General features: G+C 54.3%; 1 protein-coding gene across 4 annotated transcripts in view; it reads left to right on the top strand.

Annotated features, from left to right (window-relative positions):
- RAB11FIP5 (RAB11 family interacting protein 5) overlaps positions 1 to 26,767 on the top strand; it is a 39,065-nt gene extending 12,298 nt beyond the window's left edge. Inside the window, exons 2-7 of one of the 4 annotated variants that reach the window (XM_030921164.1) lie at positions 10,877 to 11,313; positions 11,442 to 12,141; positions 18,451 to 18,469; positions 18,701 to 20,448; positions 23,943 to 24,132; positions 24,409 to 26,767. In XM_030921164.1, the coding sequence (XP_030777024.1) occupies positions 10,877 to 11,313; positions 11,442 to 12,141; positions 18,451 to 18,469; positions 18,701 to 20,448; positions 23,943 to 24,132; positions 24,409 to 24,612 (3,298 nt within the window). In that variant the 3' untranslated portion in view covers positions 24,613 to 26,767. Of the gene's footprint in view, positions 1 to 10,876; positions 11,314 to 11,441; positions 12,142 to 18,450; positions 20,449 to 23,942; positions 24,133 to 24,408 lie in introns of all 4 variants that reach the window. The other 3 variants (XM_010361958.2, XM_010361957.2, XM_010361959.2) reach the window with 3 other exon arrangements.
- The last annotated feature ends 410 nt before the right edge of the window (positions 26,768 to 27,177 follow it).

Below are 27,177 nucleotides of genomic sequence, written 5' to 3'. Positions count from 1 at the left end.
TTGGTGCATGGACTCCTCAGAATAAGGTCTTTAAATATACAGCATTGCAAAGTACACCAATGGTGTTGAAGTGTAGTTCTCAATATAAAAGCCAGCACTGCCGGGCGCGGTGGCTCACGCCTGTAATCCCAGCACTTTGGGAGGCCAAGGCGGGCGGATCACGAGGTCAGGAGATCAAGACCATCCTGGCTAACATGGTGAAACCCTGTCTCTACTAAAAATACAAAAAATTAGCTGGGCGTGGTGGCAGGCGCCTGTAGTCCCAGCTACTCGAGAGGCTGAGGCAGGAGAATGGCGTGAATCCGGGAGGCAGAGCTTGCAGTAAGCAGAGATTGCGCCACTACACTCCAGCCTGGGTGACAGAGCGAGACTCCCTCTCAAAAAAAAAAAAAAAAAAAAAAGCCAGCACTTTGGGAGGCCGAGGTGGGTGGATCACCTGAGGTCAGGAGTTTGAGACCAGCCTGGCCAACATGGTGAAACCACGTCTCTACTAAAAATACAAAAATTAGCTGGGTGTGGTGGTGGGTACCTATCAGCCCAGCTACTTGGGAGGCTGAGACAGGAGAATCGCTTGAGCACAGGAGGCGGAGGTTTCAGTGAGCCGAGGCTGTGCCATTGCATGTCAGCCTGGACAACAAGAGCAAATCTCTGTCTCAAAAGAAAACAAAACAAAACACAACAAAAGCATTTATTAAAGAAACATAAGTGCTTTATTACTGTATTAAATAATGAGATCTACAGGAGGTCTAATGACTTTACAATTCAAAGTAGTGATGAGTATAAATATTTGTGACATCTGTAACTGCTGAAATGTGATAGGAAAATAATCCGGTTTCTCTTGGTGACAAGCGTACAGGTACTGCTTCTATACTACTACTGTTGCAAAAATTCATAGTGGGAAGACATGCTAAATTTTGTTAGAGATTGGGGGAAATAAAGGTGTGATTTTTCCTCCCATCTAACACATACCCCCTGCTCTAGAGAAATAGGGGGGTGACTTTCCTTTGGATTCCTTGGTTGGGCAGAGACGTAGGGATTCCTGGGCATAGGGGGTGAGTGTGTGTTGTACTTGCAGAGGGAGGCAGCATAGTATAGTGGTCAAGGTCGGGGGCTCTGGAGGCAGGGAGCCTGCGTTCCAGTTCTGGCTCTCCTGCTTACTGTGTTACTGGACCCAGTGCACGTCTCCTTACCTCAGTGCTCACACCTGCTGAATGTGAGAGCCGATGCTCGTGTGCGTTTCCTGTGTGCCGGACCCTGTTCTGAGCGCTCCACGCATAGACCATTGAATCGTCATGCAAGTTGAAGATCCTTATTCCAAATGCTTGGGACAGAAGTGTTTTGTACTTTGGATTTTGGAATATTTGTATTATCTGGCCAGTTGAGCATCGATATAAAAATCCAAAATGCTCCAGTGACCATTTCTTTTGAGCATGATATTGGTGCTCAGAAAGTTTTGGAGCATTTCAGATTTCAGATTTTTGGGTTGGGTTATTCAGCCTGTTGTCTTGTGAGGAGAGGGTAAGCTGCTACCACCATTTTATAGACAGGCTAGGAAATGGAGGCATAGAAATGAGGCCACACAGCCAGCATGTGGTGGGGCTGGGGCTTAACCCAGGCAACCTGGCGCCGAAGTCCGTGCTCTTAGCCACTCCCAGAGTCTGCCTCCCATATCAACCTCATAGGGTTGTTAAGAGGATTGAGTAAGATGTAATTCCATGTGTTCAGTGCTTAGTATTGTGTCAGCACACAGTAGGTGCTAACTGAGTGATTGTAGTTGGTAATGGGGTAAGATTTGTGGCCCTTGAGGGCCAAGAGATGGGCTGGAGTTGGGTCAACAGTGACTCTTCTGTTCACAAAGCTGGACGCTTCCCACATCTGGTTGGGCATCTTCTCTCCCAGGGAAGTTAGTGAGATTCTTAGTTCAGTTGGGGGCTGAGGAAGTGTCTCACAGTTAAGGAAGGTCTCATTTTGGAAACCTCCCTTTAAGCCTGACATCTCTGGCTCCTTCCCTCCAGAGGCTCCTGTTTAGGGGGTGGGGTGGGGACCCTCTTTGCTCTTTGGGAGCTCCAGCTCTCACGAGTAAGACCCTTGGGTTTGTAGCAATAGAAAACCATAGAGTAGTTGTGAAGGGGGCCCACGTTAGTCACAGAATAATTTGTTGGCTCATTGAGCAAATAAATTTGAGTGTCCACTGTTGAGTGCTGGGGGTACAGAGATGAGCAGAATAATGCACTTGATGAGTGAGGAAAGACAGATGCTAACAAGCCTTGAACACACGCAGCATTTTGTCACGTTGATGTGCACGTGGGGACATGTGTGTGTGCACACATACAGTACCAGCTTGTGGTCAGTATGATGATGAAAGAGGGTGAGGGGGACTGGGTGCGGTGGCTCACGCCTGTAATCTCAGCACTTTGGGAGGCCGAGGCGGGTGGATCACCTGAGGTCGTGAGTTCAAGACCAGCATTACCAACATGGAGAAACCCCGTCTCTACTAAAAATACAAAATTAGCTGGGCAGGGTGGCCCACATGTCTGTAATCCCAGGTACTCAGGAGACTGAGGCCGGAGAATCGCTTGAACCCGGGATGCGGAGGTTGCAGTGAGCTGAGATCGAGCCATTGCACTCCAGCCTGGGCAACAAGAGTGAAACCCCATTTCAAAAAATAAAAATAAAAATAAAAAACATAAAGAGGGTGAAGGGTGGTTGCAGTTGGGGTACTCGGGGAAGACTGAGGAGGCTCGGATGAACAGAGCCCTGACTCGAGTGAGTGAGTGAACCGTGGCCGGAAGGTCTGGCCTGCGTCTTGGGCAGAGGGAGCAGCACGTGCAGTGGCCTTGAGGTGGGAATACACCTGATGGGTTCAGGGACACCAGAAGGATCAGTGTGGCCCGAGTGGAATAAGAGATGCAGAGAGTCGTAGGAGCTGAGCCCCAAAAGGTGCTGAGTGAGGGAGAGCGGGGCGTGATGAGCTCCGACTTCATATCTTTGCTGGGTGGAACATGGACATCAGGTAAACAGGGAGTTCTTTTTTTTTTTTTTTTTTTTTTTGAGAAGGAGTCTTGCTCTGTTGCCCAGGCTGGAGTGCAGTGGCGTGCAAGCTCCGCCTCCCAGGTTCATGCCATTCTCCTGCCTCAGCCTCCCGAGTAGCTGGGACTACAGGCGCTCACCACCACGCCCAGCTATTTTTGGTAGAGATAGGGTTTCACCATGTTAGCCAGGATGGTCTCAATCTCCTGACCTCGTGATCTACCTGCCTCGGCCTCCCAAAGTGCTGGGATTATAGGCCTGAGCCACCATGCCCGGCCAACCAGGGAGTTCTAATGTCCATCAGGGAGGTGCTAGTGGATGGGACTATGGGGTGACAGTGGTGAGAGAGTGAGTTCTGGAGATAATTGCACGTAGAGTTCACAGAGTTCAAAGTTTAAATGTAGGCAGTGAGGGAAAAAAAGAAAAAAGGAGACAAATCTGATTTCTAGGTTTGGAGTCTGGAATAAATGATGGGTGGGGGCTCAGAAAGGGGCATTGTTATTTGGGTCTGAAGTTTAGACTGCTAAGAGTTGGGGGTGAGTTAGATTGTCCAGGCCTGCTGCTGTAGCTACCCACAGCCCCCATACCCCTGTCTGTCTCTGACTGGAGTTCCCTGGCACTTGCAAGGGTATGTGTGACAGCTGCCCAGGTCGGCTCTCCCCTGAGTGCAGGGCCTCCCCAGTTATGCTGGATGGCATTGGTTAGCCCAGCTGCATTTTCTGAGAACTAGGTGGAGAGCTGGTTATGAGGGCCTGGGGACCCCACCAGCAGGAGTAACTAGGGCTGTAATCTTGACAGGTGAGCAGACTTGTTCCTCTCCACCCCTTCCATCCACTTTGTCCTCTGCTTCAGTGGTGGGTGTGGGGGAGGCTGAGGGCCAAGTCCCAAGTCCACATGGGGCCTGGTGAACTTTGTCAGGCAGAGAGAGCTTGGGAGAGGTGTTCTAGCTGAGCAGGGGGCCCTGCAAGAGCTTCCTTGTGGTCCCAGCCTCTCAGGAATTCTGGACCCTGATGGCTGCTGGAGGAGGCTGGGCTGCTCTCAGACAAGGTTTTGAGGGGCTGAGGACAGGACAAAACCCTGAGGTCCCCTCAGTAGTATCTCAGGGCACTGTGCTCTGGGATTGTGCCAACCTTTTGGAAGGGGGTCTGGTCTTCAGGGTCTGTGATGTGTAGGCCAGGCCTCTTACAGCCTCTGTCTTCTCAGGGTACCCAGGGCAGGAGTATATGCTTTCAGCTTTTCTGAAAGTTGCTACACCTTGAAGGTTAAGGTCATAGGCTTGGAGTCTGGCATTTTCATGTTCAAGTTCCAGCTCCATTACTTACTAGCTGTGTGGACCTGGGCACATTACAAACTGTCTCCACAACTTAGTTTCCTCATCTGTAAAATGGGCCTCCCATCTTCTGGGCTGGTTGTGTGGATAGTAAAAGAGCTGCAGAGCCCGGCACACAGTGAGCCCCCTCAGCAGGGTCAGGTCTGGCCATTCTGTAGCCCCCTCGTGTGCAGCCCTCTGCTCAGGTGTGGCCTCTGGGCCAGCAGCAGCATGGGTAGCTGGGAGCTCTCTCAGGCCCACCTACACTTTGGGTATCAGAATACACCTTTTAACAAGATCCAGTGATTTTGTTGCACTTTGCAATTTGAGAAGCACTGATGTGTGTCTTCTGAAGAGCAGCATCAGTAGCTGTGTGTGCCTCTTCAGTGCAAGGAATTTTCTCTTACTGTGACTTTCCTTATTGTGCCCATTATGTCCTGGCTGCAGAGGCACCTGGGACAAGTCCCAGATAATCATCATCTTCATCAAAACCCTTGTGTCCTGAGCATGTGCTGCGTGGGACTTGGAGAGTTTCAGTGCCCCAGATGGTGCCCCTGACAGAGAGATGGAGTCAAGATGGGTGCTTTGCAGGTGGAGCAGCTTAGTTCCTGCAGTGAAGGATGTGCCGGTCGGTGATACCTGTGCTGCCGGCAGCCCGGACTTTGAGCACTGGGTGGGACAGAATCACTGTCCTTCCTCCTGTTTTGGTGAGAGTGTTGTTTCTCAAGTGGTTTCTGAACTAGGAGGCCTAATTCATCTTAACACTCTTAATTTCTAGAAAGTGCTTAATGCTGCCTGCTCCTCCCCCATGGGTTCCTTTGGTAACTTACCCCCTCCTGGGGGAGGGATGAGTATTTCTAGGGTCAGTCCTCTCAGAAGCAGCGTGTCCTCGGGACTTGGGAAAGCAAGCCTTACCGGGCAGGGGAGAGACACAGGCTTCTCCTGGGTGCCGACTAAGTGTCCTTAAGGGCAAGACAAGGTGGAAAGCCCAGGTGGCCGCTGACCTTAAAGTGATGTAAAGTGTCAGGGACCATCCTTGTGGTTGCCACATGGGATCTGGGTGAATTCACTCACCTGTGGAGCCCCGCCCCCAAACCTACTGAGAAATATAGATAACCAGGCCGGGACCTTCTAGTTCAGTAAGTCTGGGTAGTGTCTTGGGTGGATTTATATCTATATATAAATCCTGCACCGATGCATAGCAGGTTTGGGTGCTATAGCTGTAGAGCTGTGAAAACGAGAGCTGTCTTTTGAGCCATTGTCTAGATGAATGTTGGGGCCTTGGTCACACCCTGATTGATTTTGGCCATGTCTTTGCCCTGGATGAAAGTGAAAGGTCAGGCCTCAGCTTGGGCTTCGGAGTTCCTAAGCCCAGTGGCCCAGCCAGGTAGGCCTAGTGAAGGGCACAGAGAGGGAGAAAACATCTTGGTCAGGTAGGGAGGAAGGAGCAGCAGCAGAAGCTCCAAAACTGGAGACCGGGGCCTGTCTCTTGCACAGCCAGCCTTGGGAAGTTGAGGTTGGAATTTTTTTATTTTTTATTTTATTTTTATTTTTTTTTTTTTGAGACAAAGTCTCACTCTGTTGCCCAGGCTGGAGTGCAGTGGTATAATCTTGGCTCACTGCAACCTCCCTTCCCAGGTTGAAGTGATTCTCGTGCCTCAGCTTCCCGAGCAGCTGGGATTACAGGTGTGCGCCACCACACCCAGCTAATTATTGTATTTTCAGTAGAGATGGTGTTTCGCCATGTTGGCCAGGCTGGTCTTGAACTCCTGGCCTCTAGTGATCTGCCTGCCTTGGCTTCCCAAAGTGCTGGGATTGCAGGCGTGAGCCACCGTGCGTGGCTGAGGTTGAATATTTGTTTAAGGATCTGGCATGTTCCCTTGAAGGCCATGCAGAGTGATCAGCGTCAGGGATTCAAGAGCAGGAGTCCTAGGAGCTCACGGTCGTGGGAGAGAATGAGAGGATAAGCAGGAAGCACTGGCTGTTTGCCAAACAGGCTTGGCATGCCTTAGCCTCCCAGCAGCCCCGAAAGGATGGCTGTCCCCACCTGAGGGTCAAGGAAGTGGAGGCTGAGGGAGGTGGCCTGGTCAGTGGGGAACCCAGCACTCACCACCATGCCCTGCTGTCAGGTGCATCCAGATGAGAGCTGAGAGGGCCCTGCAGGGTTGTAACAGCCCCAGACTGTGCATGCATGATTTCTTTACTTTGGAGCTGTGTGCCCAAGGGGATAGTCAGTCGATATCCACAAGAAACACAGTCCAGTGGGGGAGACCTTGGGCACCCAGCACATGACAACGCCAGGGGGTCCTGGAGCACAGTGTCGCCAGATCTGGCTGTAGGGTGAGTTTGGTCAGAGTGTGTATGCCTGGTCAGAAAGAGGAGGGACTGGGCTAGGCCAGCAGGATGGTGGCAGCTGAGGGAGCTTCCTAGAGGAGGTGGGACTTGAACTAGGTCATAGGACCCTGTTGTTGCATTCCCTGTGGGAGCTTCAGTCTCTAGGGATGAGGTGCTCAGAGCCCATTTGCTCTGCTGCGTGTGGGGCTTTGTGAAGAGAAAGCGTCCATTTGTTTTCATCGCGGGTTCCTCAGAAGTGTTCATAGTTTCCTGTCCTCCAGTGGACCTCCATGGTACCCGGCAGGTCTGTGGGGCTGTCTGGTCCAGCCACGGGGAAGTAGCAGCTCTGGGGACGGGGAGGATGTGGCCATCTCAGCTCGTGTAGGCCACACTTCTGGGAGAAGGCCTGCTCTGGTTGAGTCCCTGGGGTGCCCGGGGTGCCCAAGGTGCCGGGCAGTATCCCATTCAGTCCTGCCCTTGCTGGCTTGCAGAGGGAGGTGGGGCTGGAAGGAAAGTAGATGGGTGATGGCAGCTGGGGTCCAGAGGTAGGTCCTGGCCATTCTCCATTTCACTGTGCTCTGGATGGAAGAGCCTAAAAAATATTCAAGGAAACTTTTTCTTTTTCCTTCCATGCTTCCTTGAAAAACAAGTCCAGGGAGAAACCCAAATTCCCTATGGGGGAGGGGTGGGCAGAACAGGAGAAGGGGAAGTGACCTTATAGGGGAGAGAGGCCCAAAAGGTCCTTGTGGCAGAGGACCTGAAACTTGGCCTCCCACCTTCCTCTGAGGGCTGGGAGGCAGAGGAGCGCGACCCGTTTTGTGGCTCGGGAAGCTGAGATGAGGTAGGAGCAAGAGCTTTCCCTAGTCTCTTTTTCATATTACCACAGTAATATATGCTCCTTATAAAACATTCAAATAGGACAAAAATAGACAATGCAGGAAGTGCTAGTTCCCTGCAGTCTCACCACCCGGCCCCGGCCCCCCCAGGTAATTGCATTACCGCTGTGCTTTGTGCAGTGTGACCAGCTGGGGCCGAGGGCCTCTGATCTGTCTGCCCCAGCAAAGGCTGGCTGTGCTTGCTGATACTAGTTACTCAGGGCTTGGGTGGTTTGGGGCTGGAGTCCGTACCCTTCTCTTTTGCCTACCTCCCAGGACTTTCCTGTGCTAGATAGGGCCTAGCCCAGATTTAGGGAAAGCGACTAGGGCTTAGCCTCTAAATAGGCAAAGAGTCAGGCCCAGGGTGGTCACTGGGCTGAGAACGTAGAGCTATGAGGCTGTTGATGCTGCTGGCTGGTTTTTCTGTCAAACTTCCTCTCCTGCCCCACAGACACCCTCACACACATCCTTCAGTCTGTCTCTCTCACTTTGCCTCTCCTCCCCTCACTCCCTGCCTGTGCCTTATAAGAGAGGCACCCTCGGGGAGGGGGGAGGGATTGCATTGGGGAGTTATACATGATATAAATGATGAATTGATGGGTGCTGACGAGTTGATGGGTGCAGCACACCAACATGGCACAAATATACATATGTAACAAACCTGCACGTTATGCACATGTACCCTAGAACTTAAAGTATAATAAAAAATAAAAAATAAAAAAATAAAAAAAAAAAAAAGAGAGGCACCCTCTTGGGCATTTTCTCTGCCCACCCTGCCCGTGCCACCGTCTGTCCCTACCCGGCCTTCTCAGGGGATTGTCTCTCAGATTTGGGAGGGAAAACCAACAGTCTAGGCTCAGGCCACGGAGTGGGTCTCCAAGGATGGGACAGGCCATAGCTCACCAGGGTTTCGTTATGACGGGCTCTTCTACAGGGATGTAGAAGAGTCGGAGGTGCCCCAGGAAGCCTTTTAAAAAAAACTTCAACATTAAAAAATAATCAGAATACTACCACAACTACCACCAAGCTTTTGCAGTGACTTAATTCTGGATCTTTGGATGTGTAGGGACTTTTCATATAAAGGCTCCCCACATCCCACTCTGTGTCCACCAGAAGCTCAGGAAGCTGGCGCTGTGGGGGGCAGAGCTCAGGTGGGAGGTGGCCCCCGCACCACTGACTGCGGCTTGGGTAGGGGTGTGTGTGTGTGTCTGTGTGTGTGTGTGCTGTGCAGTCACCAAGGGACTTTGAGCCCTTTAGTGACCAGCCTGACCACTACCACCAGGCTTTATTCCACCTTCATGCTCGATTGGCTGGGTCTGGAATTCCAGGCTAGTGGAAGACTTTTCCCTCAGAAATGTGAAGGCATTCCTTCACGTGGTGCCCAGTGTTGCTAAGGAAGACTCCAGTGCTGTTGGAATCCTTTCATGCCTGGTGTTCTAAACCTCATAGCTGTATCTGTTGGTGTGTGTCTGTCTTAGTTCATTGCGTTGCATACTTGTAGGACTGTTCTAGCATTCATGTTCTTCAGTTCAGAAAAACATTCTTGTATGATTTCTTTCATAGTTTCTTCCTTTTTGTGTTCTTAGCTCTCTTTTTTTTAAGTTAATAGACTCTATTTTTCAGAGCAGTTTTAGGTTTACAGAAAAATGTGTGGAAAGTATAGAGAGTTCCCATCTACTCCACCCACCACCCGCCGCTGTTTCTTCTGTTGTTAACATCTTGCATTAGTGTGGCATGTTTGTTGTATTTGAGAGCCAATATCAATACATTGCTAACTAGAGTCTATACATTACATTAGGGTTCACTCGTTGTATTGTGCATTCTGTGGGTGTATAACAACATGTGTCCACCATTACGGTAGCATGCAGGATAGTTTTTCTCTCCTGCAAAGTCCTATGCTCTGCCTATTCATCCCTCTGTCCTCCCTTCAATCCCCCGGCAACCACTGATCTTTTCACTGTCTCCATAGTTTTGCCTTTTGCAGAATGTCAAATCGTTTTGTCATGCAAGCATGAAGCCTTTTCAGATTGTCTTCTTTCACTTATGTATGTAAGATCCATCCATGTCTGTTCATGGCTTGATAGCCTATTTCTTTTTATGATTAAGTAGTATTCCATTGTCTGGATGTACCACAGTTTGCTTATCTGTTCACCTACGGGAGGACACCTTGGCAGCTTCTGAGTTTTGGCAGTCATGAACAGAGCTGCTATAAACATTTGTGCGCAGGTTTTTCTGTGGACATAAGTTTTTACCTCAGTAGGCTAAGTACCAAGAAGTGTGATTGCTCCTTGTATGGTCGGAGTTTGCTTGTTTCTCTAAGAAACTGCCAACCCCTGCATAAGAACATCTCTCCCCAGTAGGGCGGGCCCCAGCCACCCTGTGCGGTGGCCATGTGTGTTGGGGGCTGTGTCTGTGTCTCTCTGGGCACAGTGGGTGTGCACCGGGAAGAACTTAAGCTTTGGAGGGCTGGATGCCTGGCTCTGAGTCTCCACGGATGGCTTCCTTTACCACTGAGCCTCACCCTCCTGATCTGCACAATGGGGTAGTGCCTCTTACCTCATATGCTTTTTGGGAGGTGTGTGCGGGAGTGAGGTAAGAACCCTCATGCTGGTTGTAACACACCATAGATCTGCTCAACAGATGTGAGTGCTCGTCATCTTTCCTGGGTCTCTTTCTGCCATTCTTGTCTGTTCCTCCATCTTGTAGAGGTATTCCTGACAGGGGTTGGGGTGAGTCAGTGTGTGAGTGAGGTGTGTGTGTGTGTGCGTGTACATACGTGAGTGTATGCACTAGCATTCCTGTATTTCTGGCCCTGGGCCTCTGGGTGAGCTGTTCTTTCCTGGGCTTACGGGTGGCTGGGAGTAGAGCTTTGGCTGGGACTGGCCAGAGGAGATGATGTCAACAGGGAGAAATGTGGGTAGGTCTGTCTGTGCTGGGGCCTGGAGATGGGAGGGCCCTCCCGGGCCCAGCCTCACCCCTCTGGGCCTCAGAGTTTCAGATGTAGGGGAGATGGGACAAAGTAGAGGTCTCTGAGCACCAGGAGAAGGTCCTGGGGTGGGAGGGGGCATGGCATGGTACCTACCTGGTGGTACCCGAGGAGCTTCCCCACTCAGGATGTGGTTTTCTCCATCATGGAATCATTTTGGATAGTTTCTCAGCTGTGTCTGAAGCCTGGAAGCCCAGGCCGATGGGTCAGAGCAGGAGCCTTTGGGGAGAGGCTGTCAGTGGCTCTCAGAGCAAGGAGGGGTCCGGGCAGTGCCTGGTACTGGGCAGGAGCCAGGCTCCCTGGGCCCATGACTGAGTTCTGCCTGCTCCCCTCTTCGCACAGGTGGTATAAGCTGCACTCCAAGCCAGGCAAGAAGGAGAAGGAACGCGGCGAGATCGAAGTCACCATCCAGTTCACGCGCAACAACCTGAGCGCCAGTATGTTTGACCTGTCTATGAAGGACAAGCCAAGGTCCCCCTTCAGCAAGATCAAGGACAAGATGAAGGGCAAGAAGAAGTATGATCTGGAATCTGCCTCTGCCATCCTCCCAAGCAGCGCCATAGAGGATCCTGACCTGGGCAGTCTGGGCAAGATGGGCAAGGCCAAAGGCTTCTTCCTCCGCAACAAGCTGCGCAAGTCGTCCCTGACCCAGTCCAATACCTCGCTGGGCTCGGACAGCACCCTGTCCTCAGCCAGCGGGAGCCTGGCCTACCAGGGGCCTGGTGCCGAGCTCCTCACCCGCTCACCAAGCCGCAGCAGCTGGCTGTCCACTGAAGGGGGTGAGCAAGCATGGGGCCACCGCCCTGGGGAGAGGGGCACTGGCTTTCCCCTTGGGTGGTGGTGAAGGCCTGGGCCAGGAAGTGGGGCCTCTCTTCCTGCGAGCTAACTCGGTGTGTTTCCCCTGCAGGTAGGGACTCTGCACAGTCCCCCAAGCTGTTCACCCACAAGAGGACCTACAGCGATGAGGCCAGCCAGATGCGAGTGGCTCCTCCTCGGGCCCTTCTGGACCTTCAGGGCCACCTGGATGCGGCCTCCCGCTCTTCACTCTGTGTCAATGGGAGCCACATTTACAACGAGGAGCCCCAGGGCCCTGTGCGGCACCGCAGCTCCATCTCGGGCTCACTCCCATCCTCTGGCTCCTTGCAAGCTGTCTCTTCCCGGTTCTCTGAGGAGGGGCCTCGTTCCACAGATGACTCCTGGCCCAGAGGCAGTCGTAGCAACAGCAGCTCGGAGGCAGTACTTGGACAGGAGGAGCCGAGTGCTCAGGCTAAAGTCTTGGCCCCTGGGGCCAGCCACCCTAGAGAGGAGGAGGGGGCCCGGCTACCAGAGGGCAAGCCGGTCCAGGTCGCCACACCCATAGTGGCCTCCTCTGAGGCTGTGGCAGAGAAGGAGGGAGCCCGGAAGGAGGAACGCAAGCCCCGGATGGGCCTCTTCCACCACCACCACCAAGGCCTAAGTCGGAGCGAGTTGGGGCGCCGAAGCTCTCTGGGGGAAAAGGGGGGTCCCACCCTGGGGGCCTCCCCACATCACTCGTCCAGTGGAGAGGAAAAGGCCAAGAGTAGTTGGTTTGGCTTGAGAGAAGCCAAGGACCCAACTCAGAAACCCAGGTACGTCGTTGGCAAGACCAACTTTGCTCCTTGGGGAGGATGGTGGGGTGTGTGCTGCCTGGACCCTGGGGCAGGGAGGAAGGAGCAGATGTGGACCCCGGGCAGGCTGCTGGGGCTCTGGCTTTGCATGGTTAAGTGGGGGTGTCTCCCTAAGCCAAGCTTCGTTCTGTGCTTATGGACACAGGTGAGTTACGAGGGCACAGTGCTCTGAGAGTCCTATGGATTCAGGGGTCTGACTTCTCAGCCCTAGGCCTTGCTGCATGAGTTGGCATGCCCACCCCCTGAGCTGGAGGGAAGCAGGAAAGGCCATTTGTGTGAATTCTTTGCTTCCTGACCTCCACCTCTTGCCCTCTGGCCTCAAGGTAAGGAAGCCTTGAGAGATGAGGACTGGAGACCGCACCCTCAGACATCCCTTCCCCTCTCAGGAGCTAGAGGACTTCTCCCCAGCTGACTCTGTGATTGCTTCCCTCTGGGAGACGGGAGTCAAATAACTGAGGCCACCACTCCTTCCCCCGTCCATTCAGCCCCAGTTGCTTCCCCTGGCAAGAGGCTGTGGGCGGCTCCCATGAAATCTGTAACCCATCTCTGTCCTTGGAGACCTGGGGGGTCTGGCCCTCTCTGATGTCTCTTGGTTTTGAGGAATGGCACCGTGGAAAGTGCTGGTGGCAGCTGCTCCATTTTGAATGTACTGACTCTCCCAGTTCAGGTCCTGGGCAGAGCCCCTGATGCCCACCGTTTGCTTCCTCCTAATTCTGAGCCAGGGGAGGCTGTAGAATTGTATAGCAGGGTCCAGAGAGGGGCTCCAGGCACAGGTCACAGAAGCATGTGTTCCACCTTCCCAAGGGCCTGGGGCCAGCCCTCATGGGCAGCATCTGTGGCAGCCCTGGCCAGTGTGGTGAGAGCCACTGTTTCTCTCAACAAGCCTGCCCTTCCCACTCCATGGCTGCTTGGACAGGTTTAGAGGACAAGCACAGTAGCAAGGGGGCAAAAGATAGGGCAGAGGAAGGACCCTGAACCTGTTGCCTAGAGCGGAGAGGAATCTTGTAGTCTTGGCTTTTCGTTTCCCTGTGGCACTCTGAGTCTGTTGAGAGGAGTGGGGAGAGAGATACAGGCCTTTCTAGGTTTGGGCCATGGTCAGCTGACAACCCCCGTTAGACCCTTATAGACAGAGGTGGGGGGTGAGTCAGTTTCAGGGGCATGCCACCCCCTGCCTCCCTTGCTTGGTATGGCAGCTTCTGTCCCTACTCACCAGAGCCCAGGCAAGCTGCTGGCCATCTGTGGCCTGGGGGAAGATTGGGAAGAAAGAAAAGGGGGCAGGCCTTTCCCAGATGCCAGGCTGAGCTGGTGGCCCTGTGATAGCCAGCTAGAGGTATTTGGAGGTGGTAGGGTAGAGGGAGGTGGCAGGAGATCTGGACAGGGCATTTGCTGGGAGGAGCTGAGCGCCTGGATTGAAAGGGGCACAGACCACAGGCTCCGTGTGGTTGTCCATATGGCGTCTCTGGGCCTTTTCTGGGGCACGGTGAATGCTGAGGCCATTTGTAGGTGAGTGCCCAGGCTTTGGGCTTGGACTCCCGCAGGCTTTGAGTCTGTGGGGTTGTCACTGGCCTGGGGCACTTACAGTCTCCATCCTCTTTCTCCTGCTTCCCCATGTTTCCTAATGGCCTCTTGGAGTCTGGAGGATTTGGGTCACTGATGGCCGTAAGGAAGCTGAGGTTTCTGTCCTGCTCTCACTTGAATTCCAAGCCTTGTCTTTAGCAGGATGGAGGGCACTCAGCATCCCTCCCCAGATGGGGCCCATTTGCAGGTGGCGGCTGCAGGGCCAGGCTCTGTGGCCGTGCATTCAGATGGGGCGGGAGGGGCTGTGCTTTGGGTAAGATGGCCTGGCCTGGACAGATGTGACACCTGGCCTTTGAGCTCAGTCAGCAGCATCCTGGCCTCATGTGCCTTGCAGGGAAGGGAAGGCTGGCCTGGAAGAAAGGACTGTTGGCGCTTCCCCAGAGGGCTTGCTTAGGGCTTCTGAGGAGAGAAGGAGAGGTGGGCTGCCTCACGGCAGGAAGCTGTGAGTTAGACCCAGAACTGGAGTGACTGAATGTAGCTGCAGGATCTCCAGCTGGGGCCTGGGGAGCCTGTCCCCCGGTCCAGAGATTGGGGGCCTCTGCCCTGGGGCTGCCATTGCAGATTGCAGGATGTTCCTCACTAGGAAGAACAGCGGCGCCCTCTAGTGCTCCCATGTGGCACTGATGCCCCACAGAGAGGCCCGGGGCTGAACGTGTTCAGTGTAGTATCCAGAGAAAGGCTGCTGCCGTGAGGAAGGAACAAATGAGGCTATGCAGGACTGAGAAGAGGGTTCTGCTGTTCCTCTTACGTGGCCTTTGTCTGCTGGGGTCCATGGTGGTCACAATGGGCCCCTATCAGTGTGTGCTGGAGTGGGGAGTAGGTAGTTGAGACCAAGCTTGTCTTGGCCGCAGAACTTAGCCTCATTCACCTGCCCTGTTATGAGCCATTCACACTGAGCTGCAGTATGGGTTACTTCATGTGTGTTTGAGGACAGGCAAGACCACGCATGTTAAACCCACCAGGGCCAAAGTGGATTGTCTTTGTGTCTATCCCAGGTCATTCTTGTGTTCCCTTGATCCCCGCCCTCCACACTAACCATAGGACTCTGTGCACAGAAGGGGATCAAATGTTGATTACAAAAACTGTTAAAGCTGGGAATAAGTGTGGTACAACATAGAGGTGAATGTATCATGATGGTGGCCTCTGGCAATCTCTGCAGTGGCTCCTTGCACCAGGCATGGTGGGCAACAAGGTCCCTGTGGGCCTGGAATGTGCTGTGGCAGTGAAAGGAGGTTGGCTGCATTCTTGGTGGTGTAAATGAGTAACTATAATGTGCGCCCAGAGGCTTGGAGTTAGAGCAGCCTCATGTCCTGCTTGTGCCTGTTCTCCTGGCATGGTTATTGTATTAACAGTGTTCTGGTTTGGAAGATAAATGATACGCTCTCCCTACTTACAGCTTACAAGGCCCCTCTGTCACCTCATTGTGCCCAGGTGATGAGAGGATGTGCCCGTCTCTTGGACATGTTTCCTGGACATTGGGCCCATCTCAGGAGGGTCAGGAGGTCGTGCCTCAGGAGGGAAGGCTGAAGGGCAGTGTTGCTGGAGGTGAGCGTGCCTCCAAGGTTGGCTTCGGCCTTTGGGGGATTGCCTGGTAGAGAACGTGTGCAGGTCCACTTGCCATCTCTGGGACCAGTGTGTGGAAATGACAAGGACACAAGCTCTTTTCCGCCTAAGGAAGAGCTGTCTGCTAGTGACACCTGGCCTTCAGCTACAGAGGTAGCCCTGTGGCGTAGTGTTTAAGAAGAGGGGCTGTCGGGGTGAACAGGTGGTTCCTGTGTTGAGTGGCAGGTTCAACCAATTGTTCAGGGCTTCCTGCAGGCAGTAAAGTTTTATTCCCTCAGGTTGAAGGGGCAGAGACATCTGGACTTCTGACTTCCTTCCCAGCATCTGATCCTAAGAGAAGACAAGTCAGTATATGTTGCTGCCCCCACCGCTTGGGGGTGGGGAAACTGTGCCAGGCTGGCACAGTGGGTTCTAGGATGCAGAGGTGTTATCTGTTCTCAGTGCACAACCGGCAAAGACAAGCACACGTGGGAATATGTCCCTGACCTGGGCCAGGTGGAGTGGGAGAGAGATGTTTTGAAGTGAGAACCTTCAGAATGTGCAGGTGGTGTGGAGCAAGGGAGAGGAAGGCATGAAGGAGGGATGTGTTACCAGATAGGAGGACGGACAGGATGCCCTCAGAAGTACTGCTGGCTCTGTAAAGCCTGCCAGGCCTGGTGCTTGGAGTCCCTTCCTCCAGGGAGAGCCCTTTGCTAATTCCATACCAACAGGTTTGTGTGTACCTCTGGGGAGCTGGCAGGGAGAGGGAGGTTGCCGAGCCTAACCTGGGGCTCCCAGTCTACTCCCCTGCCGTTCTTGTCCCTCCAGTTCTGACTGCCAGCCAGGTTGCTGAAAGACTGCAAGGGTGAGTGCAGGCCAGGTTAGGGCTGAGGGGGCAGAGCTAAGGGTGGTGCTTTTAATGTTGATGGGACTCTCTTCCTTCAGACCACTGTGGACTATTGTCATAAAGGGGGCTGGGAGAGAAGTAGCTCAGAGTGCTCTAGCCCTGTTCCTGGGGGGCCGGGTCCTGTAGGCAGGGTTGGGCTGGGTGTGGTATGGATGCTCTAATGGCAAGTGGGCTGAGGTCAGGCTCTTGACCTGGTGGTGGTGTATGTTGCTTCTCACTCCCTTTGGTCCCCAAGGCAGGCATGTGTGCCTTGGCCTGGGGCTTGTCTGGAATGAAGGAAGAAATGGCATCCGCTGGGGTTGAGGCTCTGGGCCCATGATTCTTCCTCTTTTGGTATCTTCACCATGACCATAGAAGCAGGGTAGTAGTGGGAAGCCCAGGTAGGGTGGGAACAGGTAGAAATTTTTACCTCCCTCTCCCTCCATCTTTAGGTGGAGGGGATGAGACTGAGAATTTACCCTTGGATGGGGAGTTATTGTAAGGGGAAAAATAGGGTCAGGAGACTCTCTGGAAGCTGATTCTTAATGAGAAATCCATGGGTTTGGGACCTGGCTGTGTTCTACCTGTGAGGCTGACCTCCCTGCTCTCAGAACCATCTTTGGAGCCACCTGTGCCTCTGTTTGGTTGGGCTCCTTCCTGTGTTCCGCCCCTGGTGGTAGCTGCCGAGCTGACCTGCCTCAGCCCACCTCTGTGTGGGTCTGCCCTCTTTGAGTCCTGGGTTCCCGGGAGAATCCAGGCAAACTCCAGACAGCTCATACTCTTGCCACAGGTGCCCTTCCTACCCCTAGCCATACTTCTTATGGGCTGGCTGGCAAAGCCTGGCTTCTGCCCCTTCAGGACTCACTACCCACATTTCCTGTGGAAGAAGCTGGTTGGCTTGAAAAGTTGGATATGTAGGGGTTTCCCCAGGATATTTCCACCTGGACAGGCAGGGGCCAAGAAACAGGGGTCCTGGAAGCTTAGAGCCAGGGCTGGGAGACCAACCATGAGGAGGGAGACTGCTCAGAAAGCAGAGGGTAAGGCCACCAAGGTCTGCCTCTGACGGTGGCTCAGTGGCAAGGCAGCCATTTTTTCTGGCCTTCTCTCTGTGTCCTGGGGAAGTGACAAACTCTAGTTTGAGAGCACGCCCCTGCCCGCATCTCTGGAGTCGGCTGCACTCTGTGGATAAGCACCAGTGCAGGGGTCGTTCCTCCCAGAAAGGACCCTGCCCTGGACAAATGAAGGCCAGCACCTGTTCTCTAGTGTCCTAAGAGCACCTTGCCTGTCCCCCATCCCCAGAGTCCCTGAGAAGTCCCTGGTGATATCCAGAGTTGCTGCTGCTGCCACACTGCCAGCCTTGGGAGACAAAGGCTGGACCATCAGGGAACGTGTTGGTTGATGTTCTCCACAGGTGGCTTATCTTCCTTAGCCAGTTAGGCTACCCCTCAAAGAAACAAGACACCTTGTCACACCAGATGACAGCCCGTCATTACTTCTGCTTCTGCAAGGGATCAATAGAACCCAGGCTGTTTCAAGTGTCAGAATCCAGGTGCCCTGCTAGGTCCTATAAGTTTTGGCTTTGTCCAGCCAGATACCTAGGCCTGGCCTTTCTCTGATCTCTTTATCCCCCCAATGCCAGCTGGTGTTTTCTTTGCTTTTAGTCCTAAAAAGGGCCAGGCCTGGTGGCTCATGTTTGTAATCCCAGCAGTTTGGGAGGCCAGGTGGGCAGATCACAAGGCCAGGCGTTAGAGACCAGCCTGGCCAACATGGTGAAACCTCATCTCTCCTAAAAATACAAAAATTATTCAGGCGTGGTGGCACACGCTGAGGCATGAGAATGGCTTGAGCCCAGGAGGCAGAGACTCTGTCTCAAAAACAAAAAAACAAAAAACGGGATGAAAGGTGCTTTCAGATGAGTTTTCCCAGACATGAATTCCTTGTTGAGTAGAACCTTAGAAGCTTCAGCATGGGATAGAGGAAAGAACACTTGGTTAGGTTTGGATCCTACCTGTCAGATGAGATGATTTCTCTCCAGGGTTGGAGTGAGGATTAAAGTAGCTCTGCTCAGCATCTTTCTCCTTGGGAGGCACTTGATAATGTTACATGTTGGGGTCTTCCCTCTGTACCCTGGCCCAAGTAGGTAAATCCAGCCTATGTGTGTGTTGTGGCCCCTGGTCCCGAAGCAGGGGATGGGGCGTGGGACTCAGGGACCTTTCCAGTCTTGGCATTAACCAGGAGGCTCACGATTTTGTCTCCCTCCACAGCCTGGACGTGTCTCCTCAGGTAGAATCTGACCCAGCTGCTCTTCCTCACCACCTCCCCTGCTCCCCCTGGGCTCCGGCCCCTCCCACTCCTGCTCCCACTGCTGCTCCCATGCTAAGCACTAACCTTTTTGCAGCCGCCTCCCCCGCTGCTGCCACTGCCGCCGCCGCCACCACCACCACCATCGCCACCCCTGAAGCCACCCCACCTGGATTATTGGGTCTTACCAACCCGTTCCTCACCTCTTTGCAGAGCAACCCCTTCTTCGAGGAGCTCATAGCCGACATAGCACTAAACTCTCCTTCACCTGCTCCCTCTCTCCCCAGTGCCTCGAGGGCCAGTCCCACCCCCCTGGCCTCCCCTGGGAAAGCCCTGCCTGAGTGGGACAACACCTTCAACGTCTTTGCTGCCAGCAGGCTGCGTCCAGAGGCCAGGAGCGAGATCCTGGCCCCTGCAGGAGTGGGGCTGGAGGCGGCAGGGCTGCAAGACCCAGGCCCCGGGGCCATGACTGCGAAGGCAGCTGAGCCCCAGGGAGACCCTGGGGGAGGAGGAGGAGGAAGAGGTGGGAGCAGCGTGTGGCTGGAGCCCAGGGTTCCTCTGGACTTGGGACCGGACCACGAGAGCATGAGTGCGGCTGACCCGGGGCCCCTCGGGTTGGTAGGGGCCGGCCTGCCCTCCTCGTCAGCCCAGCTGCAGCTGAGAGCCTCAGCCTCAGAACCAGACAGGGAACTGCCAGCCCCAGAAGGGGAAGCAGGGCAGAGTCCGGCAGACAGTGGGACATCTCTATTTAGCTCCCCAGAAGTGATCAGTGTGTGGGAGAGGCTGCCGGGCCCAGACAGCGCTGCTGAGGGCCAGGACGATGAGTCCTCCCGAGGCGAAAACCAGCTTTGCCCTGACATCGAGACAGCTGACGATGCCTGGCCTTGGGATGTGGTCACCATTTCTCCTGCAGCTGAGACGGCCTCACTAGTCTTGCGGGGAGAGTCTGATGAGCCTCCTCCCCAGGTGCAGCCTGAATCGTCAGAAACTGTGAGCCCCAAGGGGAGCGAGGGGCTTCCCCCACTGGAGCCCGAGCCTAAACCTGAGTGGGTGTCTGACAAGGGGCTGCAGCCCAGCACCCCACCTCCCAAGCCACCGCGCCTCTTCACACCCTCAAGATCTCAGGAGGAGGAGGAGAAGGCCACAGTGGGGCTGAGTAACAGAGGTCCAGAGACAGAGGGAGAAGATGCCTCCCTAAGTGCACTGGTTGTTGGTCCCCCGGAGACCAAGGAGGAGGGAGAGAAGCATGAGTCGGAGGAGTCTGACAGCTGTTCCTCTGCAACCCTGCTGGGCCAACCTGGCCTGGAAGAGCTAGTGGAGAACGCCAGCCCCCCTGTGTCTGGGCCCTGCCTCTCTGTGCCCACCAGCTGCCCTGAGGCTCCTGCCCCCATACCCTGTCACTCAAAGAGCTTGGCTCTTCAAAGTCAGCACATCTGGGGGGCTCCAGAGGTTGGAGAAGGCCCTGAGACTCCTGAGGCCCAGGGCCAGGATCCAGTAGGAGAGGGGCTTGGGTCCCTGTCAGTCACCTCCCAGCAGGCTGATGTGTGGGTCTCCAAGGAAGATGCCTTGAACCCCTTCTTGTTTCAGGGGAGCCGAGATCCTCCCAGCCTCTCATCTGCATCCCCACCAGGGTCGAGGGAATCTTCTATTCATTCTGGTCCAGAAGAGCTGCCCACTCCCCCAGAGCCTGACTTTCCACCGCCCCCTCTCCCGCCTTGGGCCAGCCACCACCGTGGGGGGCCCAGCCCTCCATGCTCTCCCCTGTCTGGAGCCCGGCCCCTGACCACCTCCTTCGCACCACCAGGGGAGCCAGCCTTACTCCCTGGCCCCCTTGAGCCCTCCCCACCTGGGGGCTCCCCTGCCCTACTTAGGGAGGACCTCGCTGCAGCCACCCCAGCCTCCCCGCTTGTGCTTCTGCCCTTGGAGACACGACCAGCTGAGGAGCCACAGCCCAGTGCCAGGTGAGCATCCACCCCCAGAACACTGTCCAGGAGGAAGGGGGTGGACAGGGGGCAGAACAGCCCAAGGGACTAAGGGGTTCACACTCCAGCCTCATCCTTTGTGGGGCAGGTGAGGGTCTCTTTTACTCCAGGGGCAAGACAGTACAGGCTTTGAAGACAGGAGCTTTCTATGGTACCACCTCTAAAGCTGCCTTCTTGGGGCTTGGGATAATCAAGGCAGACCCCCACAAGCCAGGGGTTAGGAGAACAGCACTCATGAGTGCAGGGCATAAGGAACGAAGTGGGGAGAGCCGATGTGGGCTGGCAGGGAAGGAGAGCTGTGCTGTAGGCCCTTCCGGAGTGTGTGCACTCGGCCGCAGGGGAGCTGTAGGCCGGGGGGCGGTGGAACTTGTCAAGCAGGGGCAGGTCTTGGGGCAGACCATGGCAGAGCAGGCTGATAGTGGAGCCTTAAGCAGTTTTCTGTTCTGCTAGAGTGAGGGTGCAGGCTGGGGAAGGCAGAGAGCCAGAGGAGGGATCAGCACTTAGGTCAGAGAGAAAGCTGCAGACACCTTCAGAAGAAAAAGGAAAGCTCAAACACTTCACACATATGTAACTCTCAGAAGAAAGGTTCCCCACCCGCAGCAGTAGCTTCATTGGTTTGCGTTTGGTGCCTTTCAGGGGGTGGTTCCGATGCATTTAGGACCGCTGAGTGGACAGCAGATGCCTATGTGACTGTGCTCACTGTGGCATTGGGAGGTTTGGAAGAATTATGAAGCTGTGACCTCACCAGCTGGCTGGTCAGGGGTGATGTGAGCAGAGGCCTGGAGACTCAGGGCACTGGGAGGTGATGGGGTATGACTTAGAAGGCAGCAAGTCCCTCTGGGACGATAGCGTCCTAGGAGGACCAAGTGAAGGAGGGGAGAGCAGGGCAGGGCGTGGGGCTTGGAGAGCAGAACAGGCTCCAGCACTGGCCTCCCGACCAGGCAGTCGTGTTTGGTCATCCACATTCACTGAGCACCTACTATGTGTCAGACACTGAACAGATGAAAGATACTGTCCCCACTCTATTCCCAAGGAATGTCTAGTCCACTAGGGGAAGACAAAGTGGACCCAAGAAGGGAAGAAACCCCAAGGGGCCAGAACTACCTATGAGAAGTGGGTAGGAGGGAGTCCAGGCTGCCCCCAGTGTCCCTCCCTGGTGGTGTTGGTGACTCTGCTCCCTTGAGGTGAGGGAGAGGACATGGGGGAGCTGGTGGTTGCAGTGTCCTCGGCTGGCCTTGCTGTCTGCCAGCATGACCTCTAATCATATTTGCCACTTTTTATAAGTTTTGTTCTTCCCCGAGTTGGCTTCATGTCTGTACTGGGCTTGTTCCTTCTGTTATGAAGTGGACGGGCCAAATAGAGCTGTCTCATTCCTCAAAGGAAGAAATGGAGCCCATGAGAGCCGCAGGGTTTAGGATCCCGGATCCCTCTGATGTAAGCGGGCAAACAAGCCAAGGCCTCCTGGCCCCTCATTCAAGGCACTTTTATACTACACTGGTCATCCTCCCCTTCCCTGGCACAGCCCGTAGGTGGCATTAGAGCTGCTTTTATACCCCATCCCTAGCGCAGGCTCCTAGGTGGCAGGAAAGGGACTGAGATGCATTCTTTCTCTCTGCTGTCTACCCAGAGCCTGGGTGCTCTGTGGCTCTTCCCGATTTGTGAGAATGAATGCATGGATCTAGCCTGAAAGTCTCTGGGTCTGGGTGACCCTTCCTTCAGTGGAGTTCAGGGCCTTGGACTAAGCCATTTTGCATTCTATTCCTGAATGGTCTAAATCCTCTATGAAGTAAGCATAGATTCGTAAGACGTCCCCTGGGTAGGATAGTTGATCTGGGGGCCTGATGCAGTTTATGTTACAGTTTATGTAACTGTCACAGGGTGCTGGAGGATCCCAGAGAAGGGTCATCTTAGCCTGGAGGAATCAGGAAGGCTTCCTGGAGGAGGTGGCCTTGCACAACTGTGAAATATGAGTAGGAATTAGTGAGCCAGTGGGAGGAAGGGGCAGTGTTGTTCCAGACAGAAGAATAGCTTTTGTAAGAGCTTGGTAAGAATGTGCCTGGGAGAGTAGTGGACCATGAAGAAAGGACAGGGACCAAATTGTGTGAGAGATTGTATTTTCTTACCTTGATAGAAGCCATTAAAGGATTCTCAGGCTTTGGAAATGCTGAGATCATTATCTTGCAGCAGAGTGGTTGGAGTTGGGCAAGACTGAGATGGAGAAGCTGATTTAGTGGCTGTGGCTACAAGGAAGGTTTAAGCATTGGCTTGGAGAGGAGCAGGGTCGCTTAAGAAGGTAGGAAGGTGGCAGTGCTTGATTTTTAAGGCTGAGGCTGAAGAGGATGAGCCAGAGGAACTCCTAGGCTTCTGACTTTCTGACCTGAGCCAGAGAGGGGCCAGAGGTTCTCCTCACTGCTAGGGCAGCACAGAGGGGGTGTGGCAGGGAGTAGGATGCACCTGAGGGGGAACCCAGGGAGCAAGCCAGCCTGCACCTGACTCTGCAGGTCTGGAGTCCAGGGAGTGAGGTCTGGGTTAGAGATGGAGATTAGGAGGGTGGTAGCATCCAGGGAGGAGGAGAGGAGAGAACCCAAGGGCAGGCAGACTAGCAGTTATTAAGACTGAGAAAGGGCTGTGGGGTTGGAAGACGAGATGGAGGTCTTGAAGGGAAAGGGAGGCGAGCAGCCCAAAGGAAGGAGTGCTTCAAGTGTCGGCTCCACAGAAGTCAGTGAGATGAGAACCAGCAGGGCTTGGTGACCTCAACAAGTCCACCTGTGGTGGGCCAGTAGAGACCGACATCCTGTTCTAATGGGTTAAGGAGTCAATGAAAGGTAAGAAATTACGCAAATGTAGTCTCCATGCTGCTGTGGAGAGGCTTGGGTGAGAAGAAAGGGGGAGGTGACTAGGAATGATAGCTAGAGCAAATACAAGGTCAAGGGAGGGTTTTGCAGGGCTCTGTAAATGCTGATGGGAAGCAACCCCTAGAGAGAGCTGGGGGACCAAGTGTCCCAGTTTGCCCAGGTTTTAGCACTCAAAGTCTCATGTCCTGGGAATCCTCACAGTCCTGGGAAAACTGGGAACTTGGGAGGGTTGGTCACCGCACTAGAGAAAGGTTACAGTATAGAAGAGAAAAGAGGGAAGATGGCTGGAGGAGGGTGTCCTGGACAGAGGCTGGGTGCAGGTGCACAGGAGTCTCTAGTATGGCCTTTGCTGTCCCTGTGAAAGGGCCAGGTCACCGGGTGAATGAGGGAGTGAAACGGGAGGGAGCAGGTGGTGGGGTGGGGATTGAGGCCAGCCCAGGGAGTTGCTCAGGAGTACTGGACACGGCTGCCCTGAGACTTTGACTCTGTAGGGGCAGCTACCACCCAGTGCTGGGCTTTCTGTCCAGCAGACCTGGAGGCTCCACAGGGAAAGCAGCCCCACCTTTGACCTGTGCCACCCTTCTCTTTGTGTAACCCATCTCTTGTATGTCTTTGCAGTCCCCACCCCGTGAAGCCCCTCAGTGCCACCCCTGTGGAGGGCAGCCCCGATAGGAAGCAGTCCCGCTCCAGTCTGAGCATAGCCCTGAGCAGTGGACTGGAGAAGCTCAAAACAGTAACATCTGGGAGCATTCAGCCTGTGACCCAGGCCCCTCAGGCTGGCCAGATGGTGGACACCAAGAAGCTGAAGGTAAGGCCCAGCAGGGTGTGGGGGTCATCTGACAGAATGTGTGGTGGAGTCTCAGGGCTTGATCCTGGGGAGGGTGGGGCAGGGAGCAGGCCAAGTCCCCCATGTCAGAGTCCTGAAGCCAGTTAGGCCACCTCTGGCATTGGAGACAGGCAGCCCAGGGCCTTGCGGTGGTGAAACTTAGGTGTTGGTGGGCAGGGGGGCGGGCAGGGGGGCGGGCAGGGGGGCAGGCAGGCCGGCCTAGGGCTCCCCTGCTCACTGTCTTCGGTCCGGCCTCAGGACTCAGCTGTGCTGGACCAGTCAGCCAAGTACTACCACCTGACCCACGATGAGCTCATCAGCCTGCTCCTGCAGCGGGAGCGGGAGCTGAGCCAGCGGGACGAGCATGTGCAGGAGCTGGAGAGCTACATCGACCGGCTACTGGTGCGGATCATGGAGACCTCACCCACGCTGCTGCAGATCCCCCCGGGCCCCCCCAAGTAGCCTTCCTCACCCCACCCCCAGGAGGGTTGGCATGGACCTGCTGCTGCCCGCCCTCCCTCCTGCTGAACTCTCTCATCTGCAGTGGGGCATCGTCCGTCTTGCCTTGTCACTCCTTGTTCCTCTCCCTCCTGCCTTGACTGGGGCTGCTGGAAGGGGGGCCCTCTGGATTCCCTTTGGAGGCATCAGGTTCTGTGCACAATTTGTGTGTCTTTGGGAGCCCTGGGTCTTTCCCACCTGCCTGTTTTCATACCCCTCAGCTTTGGGGGCCCCAGGGAATTGGAACTCTTCCCCCAAGACAGAGCAGGGTGAGCTGTAGCTTGATGCGGTAATCTGGGACAAGATTGGTTGCTAGCACATACTTTATTACCCCCCAAGGATGGTCAGCCATTTCTTCCCACAGCCAAAGCCCCATCCCCTTCACTTCCCTCCAATCCCTGGAGGGGCTTGTAGTATTACTGGGACAACGACCACGCTTCCTGTTTGTCTGTGAGTTATGGGCAACCAGGGTGCCTGTTCTTCAGCCTCACACCCATTCTCCTGAGAGCAAGGAGCCTGTGTGGTCTGGGTCAGTCTCTGCCATGTCCTGAGTCTGTTTCAGTCTGGCGCTGTTTGTGGGGCGAGTGCCGTGTGGACAGAGGTGGATGATGTGTGTGCTTCAGGCTGCTCCCTGCCTCCTCTGACCTTTCCACAAGTGTCACATGGGAACGTGTGGGGTGCAGGGGCGGGTGCGGGGAGAGTACCTTTTTGCTTTTCGAGCTCTTGACCACCTCCAATGTGTAGGCCCCTCCAGGCTGGGGCTTGGGGCTGCTTATGTTTTGGGGATCAAGCCTCCATGTCTATTCTTGTTGCCTGTCCAGATGCCAAAACTCTGTGTTACTGCAGGGTTTGAACTTTTGGAAACCAATTAAAATGTGCCTTTTGTGTGCGGGGTCAAGAGCCCCTGGATGTCGACCTCTCCCGCTGTGTGGCGTCCCCCTCCCACCTGTTGAGTACATAGGGATGGCTCTCTCAGGGCCCTGGGAATGGGAATGGGCAGCCCTACTATGGGCTCTTCCCCTCCCCTAGAGTTAATCTCTTGATCTGGCCAAGTTGCTGCTCCCTCAAACTTCCTGCTGTCTTCCCCTCCCTCAACCCCAATAGGAGGATCCCAGGATAAACACTGCTGGGCAGGCGGGCAGGCAGGCAGGCCTGGGGCTGCCCTGCTCACTCTCATTCTGTTTGGCCTCAGGACTTAGCCATGCTAGACCAGTCAGCTTGCCTGGAAGTGGGAGGTCCCACTATGCCTGTGGGAGACACCTATACTTAGGAAAAAGCCTTTGTTGCCCTCCCATCCATCCACTAAGCTGCTGTCTCAGCCTGTCCCTTCTGCCCCAGTGGCTTGCCTGGCTTGGCTGCAGTGCACTTTGAAATGAAGTGTCTGTCCTTTGGCCCAGCCCCTGGTTTGCTCGCAGAAAACGTGGTAGGCTTCCCCAAGGCATCTGCAGGGAACTTTGGCGGCTTGGGGCACCCTGAATTAGCAAAAATGGGGGGTGACGAGGTGCTGAAGGAGGATACTTACGGCTTAGTTAGGAGGCAAGAGCTCCTCTGGGACCACCACTTCTTCAGGAGGGGGCCTGTGGGCTTGCTTTTGGAAGGCCTTAGGCAGACACGTGCCCTCTGGGTGATGTCTGTCTGCCGCCAGGATGGAGCAGAGGAGCGTTACACATGGAGGAAAGCGCCTGTAACATTGCCTACCTTAAACTCCACTCATCAAAGCTGAGAAAAGTGTCCACTGGTCCCTAGGGTTTCAGTCATGCTTTTGGGGGTCATTGGGTATTAGAGAAGTAAGTACCTTTTCTGAGAGCAGGGAGTCACCCCCCTACTGGGGATTCCTCTGGGCTTTATTCAGTCCCAGCCCAGGCCCTGACCTTTGATTGTGGGCCTCCCTAATGCCCAGGGCATGGATGGCTTCAGAGGAGTTTTTGAATCAAAGCCCAGGGTCCTTGTTGATGTTTCTTCTCCTAGCCACACTTGGAGGAGAGCTGCAGGTGGGTTGGGCAGGGAGCAGGAATGGTTCTGCTTTGCTGTTTGTCTTCCTAGTTGTAAGGCTCTTTATAAAGAGCTTGTTCTTCATGTTTTAAGCACTTTATGAAGAATAAAACATTCATGTACTGCAGGTGGGTCTGTTGTGTTCCTGTTTTGGAATGAATAGATACAGGAGGCTGCTGTGGGAGAAGGCACCTTAAATCAAGGTGATGGGATTCTTGGATGGCCCTGTCCCTGCCCTGACATCAGGGCAGTAACACAGTGTTGCCCAGTAGCCTGAACTTAGTATTTTCTGACTCCCAGGATACTCACATTTATCGTGCACCTAAGATGAGCCCATTTATTGGTAATACAGAGGGTAAGAAATAGATTCCTATTCTCAAGTTGCATGGTCTAGCAGGGGAAGATACGATACAAATCCAATATACAAATAGTTCTTCATGGCTAGATACAATCTCTAAGATACAAATCCAAGATACAAATTGTTCTTCATGGCTAGCTAAAATCTCCCTCCAGCTTTATGAAAAGTATTTCTTGTGG

The sequence above is a fragment of the Rhinopithecus roxellana genome, chromosome 17 (assembly GCF_007565055.1).
Source record: "Rhinopithecus roxellana isolate Shanxi Qingling chromosome 17, ASM756505v1, whole genome shotgun sequence".
Taxonomy (NCBI): Eukaryota; Metazoa; Chordata; class Mammalia; order Primates; family Cercopithecidae; genus Rhinopithecus; species Rhinopithecus roxellana.
The sequence above is the reverse complement of the archived record's forward strand: the minus strand, read 5'-3'. Positions and strand labels throughout refer to the sequence as shown.